Source organism: Triturus cristatus, chromosome 3_1 (assembly GCF_964204655.1).
Source record: "Triturus cristatus chromosome 3_1, aTriCri1.1, whole genome shotgun sequence".
NCBI classification, from domain to species: domain Eukaryota; kingdom Metazoa; phylum Chordata; class Amphibia; order Caudata; family Salamandridae; genus Triturus; species Triturus cristatus.
In genome coordinates this window covers 815,658,296-815,671,813 of record NC_140583.1, presented here as the reverse complement: position 1 = coordinate 815,671,813, position 13,518 = coordinate 815,658,296, and the positions used below count along the sequence as shown (strand labels likewise).

Here is a 13,518-nt window from a genome sequence, read left to right as displayed (position 1 = left end):
CTGCATATGCTAGTCTGCTCTCTGTGGTCAGATTGCTCCCTCTCTTCTGCCTGCCCTCTGTTCACCCACTGCCTGTCCCTGCCCCATACAATCAGCCCTCTGTGGACAACTTACTGTGCCTGCTGGCCTGCCCTTCATGGTCAGCTTGCTGCCCCTGCTCCTGTCCCCCCTCCCTACTACCATCCATGGTATGTTGTTATGCCCCTTCAGGACTTTCCTCTATGGTCAGTTGGCTGTACTAACCCTCTGTTGTCCGAGTCTGTGCCCTGCCCTCTCACTCCTGCCATGTGTGGTCTTTTGTGCTGCAACTGCCCTTCTCGCTTGCTGTCTGTACTTAGTTTGCTGCCCCTACCCCCCTCCTCCCTGGCATCTCTTCTCAGAGTCCATGCTCATGCGCCCTCCCTTCCTGCCTTGCACAATCCGATGTGCTGCCACTGCTCCTCACACTTGCCCTTTGTGGTTAGTTTGTTGTCCCTTCCCCTGGCCCCTCCCCCTGTCCTCGGTTGTCTGAGTACATGCCTCTGCTCCCTTACTGCAGCCCTGTGTGGTCTGTTGTGGTGCCACTGCCCCTCCCATCTGCCCTGCGTGGTCAGCTTGCTGCCCCCACTCCTCACCTCTCTCACCTTCCCTACAGTGTCTGTGTGTGTGTGTCCCGAACCCTCCTCCTGCCCTCCATAGTGTGTTATGTTTCCGCTCCCCTCACGCCTGCCCTCCATGGTCATCTTGCTGCTCCTGCTCCCATCCTTTCTGCCCTCCCTTGCCATGTGCAGACACCTGACCCCTCCCTCCTGCTGTCCATGGTCAGTTGTGCTGCCACTGTCCCTCATGCCTGCCTTGTGTGGTCCATTGTGCTGACGCTTCCCTTCCTGCCAGCCGTGTGTGGTCAGCTTGCTGCCACTGTCCCCTCCCCGACATCTGTCTTCGAGTCCATGTCCCTGCCACTTCCCTCCTGCCATCCATGGTCTGTTGTGCTGCCACTCTACCTCCTGTCTGCCCTGAATAGTTTGCAGTGGTGGCTGGTGACATTTGAAAGTGGTGGGTGTAAAATGATTGTCATACTGCACCGTAGTGAGCGAGCGTAGCGAGTGAGCCCGAACAACCTAAGCAGGGTTCCGGGGGGTTTCTCCCCCCCCCGAGAACATTTTGAAAAAAGAGTGGACAAATGGTGCATTTTCAAGCAAATTTGAGAAAGCAGGAAGGTTAATAAAGCAATTGTGAAAGTGCAGGTATTACATTAATAAAGAGATATCATATAACATAGGTAGCTGCTTATTGAAGCTTTCTTTCACCCCTTAGTCCAGCAGGGTCTTGATACAAGACAGATAAGAGAAAAAGCAGTGTGGTCCTTGACCAGGAAGACACTCATATTTCGTTGGTAAGAAGTCAAAAGATTGGTCAAATTGAAAACCTGAAATGCAATACGCAATCCAACAATTTGCAAGTACATCTCCTCTATGTTTAACAAACCATGTTTTACCCATGATTGGAATTGTGAATCACCAAATAAACTGAGCCACTGCAATCAAAATAAACCAAAACTGTGGCTAAAGGTTACATATTGGCAGAAACAGTATAAAACAGAAACACAGTCTAAATAACTATGAAAGTGACACATAAATATTGACCATGCAACTCAAACTCAGAAATTCCAGATCCAATTCACTGCCAAACAGGCCTCCAGTCCCACGTTTCATTTCATGTGGGCTAAGTGCAGTCTACAATGCATGACTTGCCAAAGCAAATTAACATTCTCTCATATTTATAAATTTCTGTAGCAGACAAAATTTTAAGTTACCACAAAGCGGGACAGGATTTTACATTCCAACATTCAATGGTCTGTTCCAGTGTCTGATTATAGTAGAGATAACACAGCCACACAGGTTTTGTAAGTAGGAATACTCATTATACCCCTCTCTATTTCTGCCACACTCTCTCATTCAGGCTCTGCTTAGCTCCATCTCTCTGTTTCACTCCTCTCTCTCGTTCTCTCTAGTAATAATCCATTGCTTCTCTCTACCCCACACACACTCTCACTCTCTCCTGTCTCTCATTCTGGCTCTGCTTAGCTCCATCTCTCTGTTCCACCCCCTCTCTCTCGTTCTCTCTAGTAATAATCCATCGCTTCTCTCTCCCACACACACTCTCACTCTCTCCTCCCTCTCATTCTGGCTCTTCATCTTTCTTTCAATTTCGCTTCATCTCTCTTGCTTTATCAATCTATTCTCTCTCTTATGTTATCAATTACATCCAGTTTAGTACCATTACACACCAGGCATGACATTTTGGTTTACAGGTGCGTTCTGTATCTCTTTTCTCTTTTCTTTCCATTGACTTTATCTCCAAGTATCTGTTTTCTCTCTTTCTAGGCCTGTATCTCTTTCTGTCGTTTTATCTCTATCTACATCCATATTTCTTTAGGTCTGTCTTTCTCTTCTTTGCACCCTCTTTCACTCTCTGTCTCTTGATTTCTCTCTACTGTCTCTAGCACTCTTTGTTCTCTCTCAGTCTTCCGTAGTCACACTCTCTCAGGGGAGATCCCCACCCCTGCCCAAAGTGCCCATTGAACGCATGGGCTGGGTCAGAAGTAGCTGTTTTATGGTGGAGGGGGGAGTGCAGCAAGAGGCGATGGAAGGGATGAGGAGTGGGAGGTTGTCAGCAAGAGCGAGTCGTGTTCAGGGCACTGCCAGGCAGCCTCTCCTCAACCACAGCATGCAGGGTGGCACCAAAGACACTCCCCTCCTCACCCCGGCCTCTGCCTGTGACGTGTCCAGATGATAGTTTGGGCTGGCGATAACATAGAGACATCTCTTTTTCACTCTATTGTTTAATGTGCGTCGACAGGTACCATAGTGACATCTATTTTTCATTCTATTGTTAAATGTGCGTCGACAGGAACACAAACCTGTTGTGTGCCAGGCCTGGCAAGCAGCTCTTTCTGCTCTGTCCCAACCTTTCCCACAGAAAGCTACCTGCCTCTTAAAGTAACAGTGACGGCGCACACCTGTACCCAGTCATCACATATCTGAACGTTACTCCTCATAACCCCCACTTCGCTTGTTTCAAATCCCAATATAACCAGCACATGTGCAGCAGATTGCCTGAATAAAAGGTGTGCACCTTTTATACTGACAACACGTGCTGCTCCAAAGACAAGCGTCTCTTATGCTCAGAGTAAAACGTGTTGGGCTGTGAGAGCACGGGTTTTGGATGGGAAAGAGCACAGTAGCACCTTGGTGTATCTATAAATCTGGTAATAGGAGGACACAGGGTTAAAAAAAAAACAATCAGGAATGTTAAACGTCTGAAAAAGAACCTGGGACAGTCTTTTCTGAAATGCCTCAAAGAAATGAGTCATAGCCGCCTATTTACGGACGCAACATCACTCCAGTAAAATCCCCTTAAAAGCCTCTTTAGAGACAAAGGAACAAATCAACCTTCTGTTCAACACATGTGAAGAAAGGAAATCAACGACAAAATGGGAAATAATTCAAATAACAAATCCCCAATGGCATTTCAAAGTGATATAAACAGAAACGTAAGCAGAGAAGTAACCAACAGACAATATTTAGAAGAATATAAACACCCCGTTCATGGAACAGTTATTATTGAGCAGTTAAACAGCCTTTGTGAACAAACATGCAAAGAAATAAAACAATCTCTTACTAAACCAAGGCTTAAATGGGAAATTAATAAAAAAGTGGTCAATAACTCAAACAATAAATTGAACCTGTCATTTCAAAATTCTCAAAACAGAAAAGATGAGCTGGAGCGACGTGTTTCTTCACCCCTCTTTAATCTGTGACTGATGTGTTGGAAACAGTTAGAAACAAACTGGAGACCTTTGCTGGGACGGAAATAGACTCCATTTTCTGTTATGGTAACCAAAATGCAAATACTCGAACAAAAGCATCAGTTTTCAAAGGGAGTCAACAGTATTCTAATTTACCAAGCAAATATCGTGAACGAAATAATTCAGAATACTTTGTGGAGAAAGAAGAAAACTTCGCAGTGACTCCTTTTAAATTTGACGATCACACACCAGCTCAAAAAGGAAAATTAATTAGGGGCGTGGCTAACTGCCGACGGGAATGGCCGCTCGGTAGTTTAACTCCGTAGCGCCACTCCCGTAATATCCGGAATTATATCTCCCGCGCCGGCCTGATCTCTGCCCCGAGGCCGGATACCTGCTTGAGCAAGAATGGTCCACAGTGGGGTGGTGATTAGCTAAGCGGAACATTGCCCGGCGGTGGGGAATTGACACCATACCGCTAATGACAGATTGGGCTAAGGACATGGATCATGCCATGCTCGCCGAGAAAACAGTATTTAAAGGGAGGGGATGAATTTCTTTTCTTTTCTTACTTTCATTACCACTCATCCTCAACGCACCCCTACCTCACTTGAGTCCAGGGTATCTAAATTCGAACGTCGCCAGTCTCAAAGCAGAAGTCACTGTTTTTGGCACCGCTTACCATACTGTTTTGTTTTCCTAAAACGAAAACTCTCAAAGCGAGTTTGTTTCAGAAACATAAAAAACATTCCATGGCCCAGTCACACAGGAAGTATTCTCCCTGCCACCATGGTCGTTGTTTTCTCTGCCCAGGTCCACCATCCTCGCACTGCAATCCTGAGCAGGGACAGGGAGGTCCACTGAGGATCGCCCCACCGTAAATACAAAAGGAGGACTGTCATCATGGTGGCCCGGTGGCAGGTGGACTGCCGGACAGGGTTTCCTCTGGTGGCCCCAAGTGAGGCTCCTCCGGCAGAAACGGACTGATTGCTCCAGCTCTAAAGGGGCCGGGGAACCATGAGCCTCAAAGATAGGTCATCGCGGTTTACCCCACATTCACCAACATCTACATGTCCTAAGGGTATTCTTTGTTATGTGGCAGGCGGCCCACCCCCCTGCCTGGTGAGCGTTGGCCCTCCACATTCAGAGAGCCCTATCTCTAGGACTTCAGTGCATAAAGGCATAAATAAATGCCAAGCGGGAGCCAGAATCGTTCACCCCCGCAAAAATTCATTTTTTGTTTTAGCACAAAACCAATCGCGGCTTGCATCTTAATACTCGCGGGGGGGGGGGGGGGGGTGGAATAAAAAAATAAAAAATAAAAAGATAGAAAACTTACCTGACCGCCGGTCCGCGCCACATCTTCTGGGCCCTTGGTGCCTTCACTGGAGTGGCAACCCCGCCCTCCGTCCTCAGCCAATACTGGTGCTGGAGCAGCACCAGGATTGACTCAGGGCACGGTGACTTTCCGCCCGCCTACCCATTAGGAGACCGAGGTTTGAGCCTTTGCTCAACCCTCGCTCTCCTAATGGGCATGCGCCAACCAGAGCGGGCACAAGTGCGCATGACTGGGCACGGCACGAAAATTCGCTCACCTTCCCCACTCATGCGTACTTGTGCTGCTGCCTGCTGCCCCTGGTCTGACAATGCATGTCAGTCAACATGACGCAGGACCGCCCACCACCTTCAGACTCTGAAGGGGGTGGGCGGTCCTACGTCATGCTGACGGACATGATCGTCAGTTCTCCCTCGGCGTCTTTGAACTTAAGTAAACTGGGAGTTTACTTAAGTTCAGAGATGCAGAGGGAGCTGCGGGTGGGGGGGGCAATGCCCCAGTGCCCTAATGGACGCACCGCCCCTGATAGTTTGTTGTGCTGCTACTGCCCCTTCCTGCTTGCTCTGCATGGCCAGCTTGTTGCCCCTGCTCGTACTCCACCCTGCTCTCCATTATCAGACTACATGTCCCTATCCCCTCTTTCCTGCCCTCCATGGTCCATTGTGCTGCCACTGCCTCTTCTGCCTCCACTGCATGGTCATCTTGTTTCCCCCCCCCCTCCCCCTGCTCTCTGTTGTCAGAGTCCATGCCCTTCCTTATCACCTCTTCCTGCGCTGCATGGTCTGTTGTGCTGCCACTACTCCTTCTGCCTCCCATTTATTTTTTTTAAACAGACTTTTATTGAGTTGCAAAACATAATACAGTCAATCCCCTTACCCAGCCCTCCAGCCAAGTCAATGCGTAGGGTAGTGACCAGTCCACCAAACTAACCACAACGGTACAGCAGTCACCCCATCAGCATCTGTGCTGTGAGGTAGCCCACCCACAGGATTAATCCACTACCAGTGTGTGACGTAACCAATATGCCCCCCACCCCTTCCCCCAGCAACCCCCCCAACATATCCCCCCACCCTAACCACCCACCCAAGCATTTCACCAGTAGCTACCATAACTACGTGTATAACAAAGCCTCTCGTACCACTTGTCGGATCCACCTCCCACATACTACAGCAGACATAGCCTCAAGAGCATAAGGGGAAGCCCGTCACAGGTCTCTCACGGGACCGGAGTCCCATCACCCTCCACCGGATCACCCCATCCTCCACAGCCGAGCGCTGGAACAGTTCCAGGAGTGCCATCCATGCCCGGGCCAGGTCTTGCGACTTCTCATTTCCACTACGTCTAGCGAGACATAATCTATAATTCCCCTCACTTCCCGCCCATTTCTCCATTTCCCTATGCCATCTCCTTCTGCCTCCCATGCATGGTCCGATTGTTGCCCCAGACCCTCCTCCCCTTTCCTCTCTGTTGGCGTGGCCTTGATACTTCCCTCGTGCCTCCCATAGTCTGTTGAGCTACCACTGCCCCTTCAGCCTCCCTTACATGATCAGCTTGCTGCCCTTGTCTCCCTCGCCCCTGCCATCCGGGGGGAGGGGGAAGATAGATGGGGTGTTCCAAAGGGGGGTGTTTATTTGTTCAATCAATGCGTTCAATCAGTACTTACACGCTCCTCTAAAAGCTTAAGCAGCAGTTTTCAGAAGTGTTTAATGTTGATGGATGGCGCTTATGACTGAAATCGTTGAGCAATATGATTCAGTGTTGAAACGACTATGATGGTTGCTATATATGTACCACAGAGGATATTTGTTGATCTATTTAATAAAAATTAATAACATTTTGTTTTAAAAAAAGGATTGTCTTTGAATGAGATCTTTCTTTTAATGTTATGGGGTCGCTCCAGTCAGCCATGACACCCACACATTGTTAGGGTCATCTCACAGCTTCTATCCATGGGCAGCCATCTCTTTTTACTTTCGGTTTAGAGCAAAAGTACAAGCAGGTTTGGATCGTGACAATCCAGAGTGGAATGCCACATTTGTTTTTTTCATCCCATAACATCATGCCAGATTTCTTCTTCCTAACAGACTTTAAAATGAATTGCAAGATTTTTCTCGATGTAATTCTGGGATAATACATTTGAAGATCTCTGTAACCAGATATTTGTGACCATGGAATACCATATAGCCCACATAGTGAAAGGCTCCGGCTGGATACAGAATTTGTGAGGAAGGTGTGAAACATAGAAACTTGGATTGTGAGGGAGTGAGATTTAGATTTTCAGGATTGCGTACAAAGTTGCACAGGTCCTAAGCTGGGTAATGTGGGTAGGAAGGCTCCAAGAAGGTTGGACACAGTGGCTCAAAGACTCTTGGGCCCGATTGTAGAGGGTGTTGAGGATCACAGGTTGGATACAAAGGGTGGAAGGCTTACAAACCTGATTTTGAAGCCAGGACACAGAAGGGGTGAAGATCCCAGAGCTGGATTTAGAGGAAGTAAAGGTCCAAGGCCTAGATGCAGTGGCTTACAAGGGGCCCAAGCTATAGAGCTGTGTGAGGATCCCAGGTTTGATACAGAGGGTTTTAGAGAGTCAGGCTGGATGCAAAGGGTGCAAGGGTGCCAGGCTGGCTAGAGAGGGTGTTACGTTTCCAATCCTGGTGATTGTGAAGATGAGGTTTCTATGTCTGGATGCAGAGGAAATAAGTGTACCAGGACAGGTTAAAGAGGATGTGTTGTTCCCAGGTAGGGGTATAGAAGGAGTGAGACTCCCACACCTGGATTCAGAGGCTACTTGGCATCAGGTTGGTTACAAAGTATATGAGTGCTTAATTAACATGGTATACAAAATAGAATGTTAGGGTTTCAGTGAAGGTTGTGAGGGCCCCAGTCCTGAACATAAAGGCAAAAACGATTGGGCATAGATGTGGAAGGTTTGTGAACCTGTTTCTCGATTCACAGGATGTGTAGGTTCCATAGTGGCTACAGTGCGTAAGATTCTAGGCTAAGAAATATGACAGCCAACGTTCTGTATATAGAGGATATAATGGTAGCCAGTCTGAATATAGTGTTAAGTTTCTACTCTTGCAGTAGGTCTGCAGCTTTGATTTTTACATCAAACTCAATAACACTGACGCACAGGGGTCGGAGGGGGAAATAGCGCTCCAACTATGGAGTGTATGTTGGAATCAGTGATTGGAGGAACCTTATAAATTAGGGCTTCAACCATGCTCTTTGGTACTTTGTGGGCTCCAGACCAAACAGGTACCAGAAATCCCTTGTGAATCAAGGTCTTATTGTAGGAAAGAGGAATTTCATCAGAAAATGGGGCAGCCCCTTGGTGCCATTGACCAAAACATGGATCATATTTATGGACTTTCTATTTCAAAGGGTGGTTTATCAAAGCCCTCAATGTCCTAGGAGGAAAAACATGGGGGGGGGGTTATTTGAAAATCAAGATGGGGATTAGGTTATATAGACAACCAACAAAAGGAACTTGCCAGTGATTCCCGTATCAAGTAGTTCAGAATGTACCCTATATAAAACCCCATGTTGACATCAGCACCTGAGGATGAGATGCCAGTATCTGGAGCTCATTATGTGCCGTACATAGAACCAGCTTTGTTTAGTTCTGAGCATATATCCGTATCCATTCGACTCACTGGCATTATATGTGAGCAACTCCCAAACCACCTCGCACTTCACCATCTTCTAGACAACACTCAATCGGGATTAAAAAAAAACCACAGCACCGAAACAGCATTCATCGAGGCCACCAATGACATTGGAATCATCCTGGACCAAGGAGAAACAGCAGCCTTTATCCTGCCTGACCTCTCTGCGGCCTTTCACACTGTTTTCCATAGCACTCTAATCAGAAGACTCCACGAGATTGGCATACAAGGATCTGCTCTCAAATGGATCTGTTCCTTCCTCACGGGAAGAGCCCAAAGGGTCAGGCTGACACTCTTCACATCAGAGACTAAGAAAATGACATGAAGAGGCCCACAGGGATCGTCCCTCAGCCCCATCCTTTTCAACATATTCATGACACCACTCGCCAACATCATCTCCTACACCAATGACACCCAACTCATCCTCTCCCTGATGTACCAAATAACCAATGCCAGAACCAACTTCATCAATCGCATGACCATTGCAGCAGACTAGATGTGAACCAACTGCCTGCAGCTCAACTCAAACAAGACGGAAATACTGGTCTTGGGCAACAAGACCTCCCCATGGACTCCACCTGGTGGCTGTCAGAGCTAGGACCAACGCCCAAGCTCACAGACCACACTGAAAATCTAGGGCTCATTCTAGACAACAAGCTTAACGTGACAATTCAAGTCAACACAATGTGCACCTCCAGCTTCCACATCCTACACAGGCTATGAAAAATCTTCAAATGGATGCATCAGAACACCAGGCAGACCGTCACGCAAGCTCTAATCACCAGCAGGCTGGACTAAGGCAACACTTTCTATGCCAGAATCTTCCAACAACTCGTACATTGACTCCAGACCATCTACAACACCTCTACAAGACTCATTCTCTACCTCCCACACCACACCACACCCACATCACACCGCACCTCAGGAAGCTTCCCTAGTGCAACCAATTCAAACTTCTCTTGCACACATCCAAAGCCCTACACAGCACAGGACCAGAATACCTGAACAGCCACATACACTGTCACCAACCGACCTGACATCTACGGTATACCTCACTTTCACTTGCACACATTCCCCGGAATCAAAAACCTACACACCTACCGAAGCGCCTGTATTCCCCATCAGGTGATTAGTGTGCTATATAAATCAATTTTACACATCACAACATTATATGTCATTATTCACAGAACACAGTTTTGTCATTAAAACAGATATTCAGTCTTTTTTTTACCCAAAAGGAAGTAAGAGGCCATATTCCTTGCTTTCCAGTTGTGCTGGATACAGAATTTGTTAGGATCCTACGCCTCGAGTTACGAGAAAGTCAGGCAGTGGCATAGTGAACCTCCGCTTTCTCAGCTTCAGCGGGGGTGGTGTTCACACATAATAATTCACGAGCCTTGTTTGTCTGCAGACAGATGCTCTCAAAAACACAGTGTAAAGGAAACTGAAACCGAGGTCCAGGATGCAAATCCAATCAGAGAAAATGAGGCCCAAAAGGTGAAAGAAAGAGGGGAAGAAAGAAAAAGAGTTTGCAGGGGCATAACTTTCATAGGTGCAGCAGGTGCAGTGCCACAGAGGCCAAGAGGCTTAACAGGTCCACTGAATGCTGAATTTGCTGTATTATAAGAAATAAATGCCAGCCGGGGGCATTTTTTTCCTTGCACTAGCGCCCACAATATACTGGCTACGAGAGAGAGAGCTAGATGGACGAGTGAAATGAATGGCATATAAAAAGAAGAAATAAACTGACTAGAAGGAAGGCCAATACACATGAAAAGATGCATGCAAGTATGAAAGGACTATTGATAGTTGAAAATAATATTTGCATAAGTGGATGAAATAATGACTGGAATAATGAAAGGCTGGTTCAATGGATGGATGAACAAATGGGAGCCTGGATGGATGAGTGAATTCATAAAAGGAGGGTAACATGATGGATGAAAAAGAATGGATGTATGGATGGGAGGATGGATGAATGACTGGAAGTGGAAGTGGAAGGACAGAATGATTGATGGAAGAATGGATAGACCAAATGGTATATGATGGAGGAAATGGTGAAAGGATGCTTGGATGGAAACATGAAAGGATGGATAGATGGATGGATGCATGAAAGTCTTAAAAGATGGCGAGATAGATGGACGGAAGGTGGGATGAGGGGAGTTCATCTAGGCTGGGCAAAGATTACTTGCTTCGCTCACCTGACGCATTCTAGGTAAGAATCGAAGTGGGGAGAATTTTAATTTTCTGGCTTCTCCCTTGAAGTCAGGACGCTTTGCTTGGATACAGAGGGTTTGAAGATCGTCAGAATATACTTAGAGGTCAAAGGTCTAGATAAAGAGTTAAAAGTGGTCTCCGAATTTTCACCCACTTTATCCAAACACACTGACTCTTCACCGCAGCTGTGCAATTCTACTACTTCACATAGACTCCTTGCTGAGCTCTTTGCATTGTGCTATCTCCCTCTCTCAGCACTCTACAGGCACATGGACTCCTTGGTGGCCCTTTTTACACGTGGCGCTTCGCAGTGACTTCTCACCTGGGGGCAATAACCCTCCTTGGCCTGGTTGAGTCACCACTCACTCGCCATCGTCCACCCATGCAAGCTGCAGAGCCCTTTTTTGGCCCTCTTACACAACTGTGTATCGCGGGGTCTCCTCACTTGCCCTCTCCCATCTTAGCCCTTTATAGGGACCCATCATAGCCCATCACCCATGTTAGCTCCATACACAGACCCCCCTCACTTGTTGTCTCCCGCCTTACCCCCACTGCACAGAGCCCTTATTGACCCTTTCCCACCACAGGTTAATGCAGAGACCATTTGCCCTTCTCTGTCCTCCCACCATTGCTGCCCCCACCTTCTCCAGGAGTTTCAGCTTCAGCCTGGTCATTTGGTCGACCAGGGAGGGGTCTGCCATCCTCGCAGTAGGGTGTCCGATCGCTAGTTCCTGGAGTCCGGTGATTGCTGGGCAGTGTCTGGTGGCTGGTGTGGTGCAGCCAGAGGCTAGTGTCCGATAGCCACTGACTGATGGCTGGGTCTTGGCGGGTGACTGATTTCCTGTAACCAACGTCCTACTGCTGATGTCCGGTCTCCGATCTGATCTCTCCTTCTTCCCCCAATCGTGAGGCTATACACGGTTTTCTTTTGCTGGTTTATTAAAGGAAGTGCGACAAGGTAAACAACAGAGTGCGTGCGCTACGTGTCCAAGGATTCCTCACAGGGTCCCCCGATAAGCGCTTCAGACGATATGTCGGGCATGAATTCCGAGGAACATGTTGCTGTCCCCGACGCCGGTCTCTGTCCTGTCCTTTGCCTGATCTCGTTGCTACGGCCACACGCCCTGCTAACAACTTCATCTCCAGGAGGCGGTCACGTGACGCGGCAGTACCTGACACAGGTCTCTAGTAAAGCCGCAGCTGAATGAGTGCCTGGCGGCACGCGAAGAGGCGGGTCAGACAGAGGGAGCGCCACCGAAGGGTGCGTTAAAAGAGGGGCTACTAGAACGAAGAAGGCATCGTTAGATGAAGGGGCATGGAGAAAGGGTCATGTTTGGGCCATTAAGAGGAATGCGATGTGAGGACCAGGGGCGGCCGGGTTCACTAATATTGTTGGGGCCCGGGTCACACGCCCCAATTGTGAATATAAATTGGGGGTAATTGCAGGTAGGGAAGAAGTGAGGCGGGATTATTCGTTTGTGAAACGTAAACAGTTCGATATACTTAAACTGGACAATGATGTTAACTTCACGTGCAAATATGTACTTCCTCTCCCTCTGTGCTCCCTGCCCTTTCTCATGCAGAGCTGCTCGCTGTACATAGTGACCACACCGTCATCCGCTCCACTCAACACGTATGCACAGACGTCACCCAAGGATTACACTGACACATTCGTTATGGGTGAAGAACTGCTGCAGGTTTATTTCATACAACATAAGTATGACGATAGAGTGGGTTATCATACGGGCGATCCAGGGCACGCAGCCCCTCGCTGCTCCGCCCGCCTTGCGAGCCAGCATGCACGGTGGGTCGATGCCCGGCAGTGCGGCACATTCTTTTCAGATCCTCCTTTGGATCACGATCCCACAGGGCCCCGTCAACCTGGTACTGCCCAGGGACAGGGCCGGGGTGGGAGGGGTTTTGCAAGACTCACCGTTGCTCGTTGCTCTTGCAAATCGCACGACGACGGAGGGGCCCGGATCGCAGCGCGTGGCAAGGACGTTAACCGCTGGTGTCCGAGGCTGCGACTAAAGTAACGGCGAGGTGGGCGATCTCGCGCGGCCAGGAGTGTATGCAGGAAGCAGAGGGCGATCTACGGGGGCAGGGGGCTTAAATAGGGCTTGGCCCCGCCCAGCCCAGCGGCCCGCCTCCCCCAGCAATGCCCATTGGGGCCTCCCCTCCCCAAGGCACGGCCTCGAGAGAGAGGTGGAACAGGGGGGGGGGAGGCTCCGACGGGTGGCCACTAGAGAGCTGCCCTGCTGATGTCCCCCTGCGTGGGACGCGGGCAGCGGCATAGTGACCACACCGTCATCCGCTCCACTCAACACGTATGCACAGACGTCACCCAAGGATTACACTGACACATTCGTTATGGGTGAAGAACTGCTGCAGGTTTATTTCATACAACATAAGTATGACGATAGAGTGGGTTATCTTACGGGCGATCCAGGGCAAGCAGCCCCTCGCTGCTCCGCCCACCTTGCGAGCCAGCACGCACGGTGGGTCGATGC

At 48.7% G+C, this 13,518-nt stretch overlaps 1 protein-coding gene across 1 annotated transcript in view; it reads right to left on the bottom strand.

Moving 5' to 3' along the window:
* The window catches only part of C3_1H21orf58 (chromosome 3_1 C21orf58 homolog), a 170,147-nt gene extending 157,995 nt beyond the window's left edge, over positions 1-12,152 (bottom strand). The window contains exon 1 of the mRNA XM_085645157.1: positions 11,650-12,152. Within this exon, the coding sequence (XP_085501283.1) occupies positions 11,650-11,709 (60 nt within the window). The 5' untranslated portion in view covers positions 11,710-12,152. The remainder of the gene's footprint in view (positions 1-11,649) is intronic.
* Between the last annotated feature and the right edge of the window lie 1,366 nt (positions 12,153-13,518).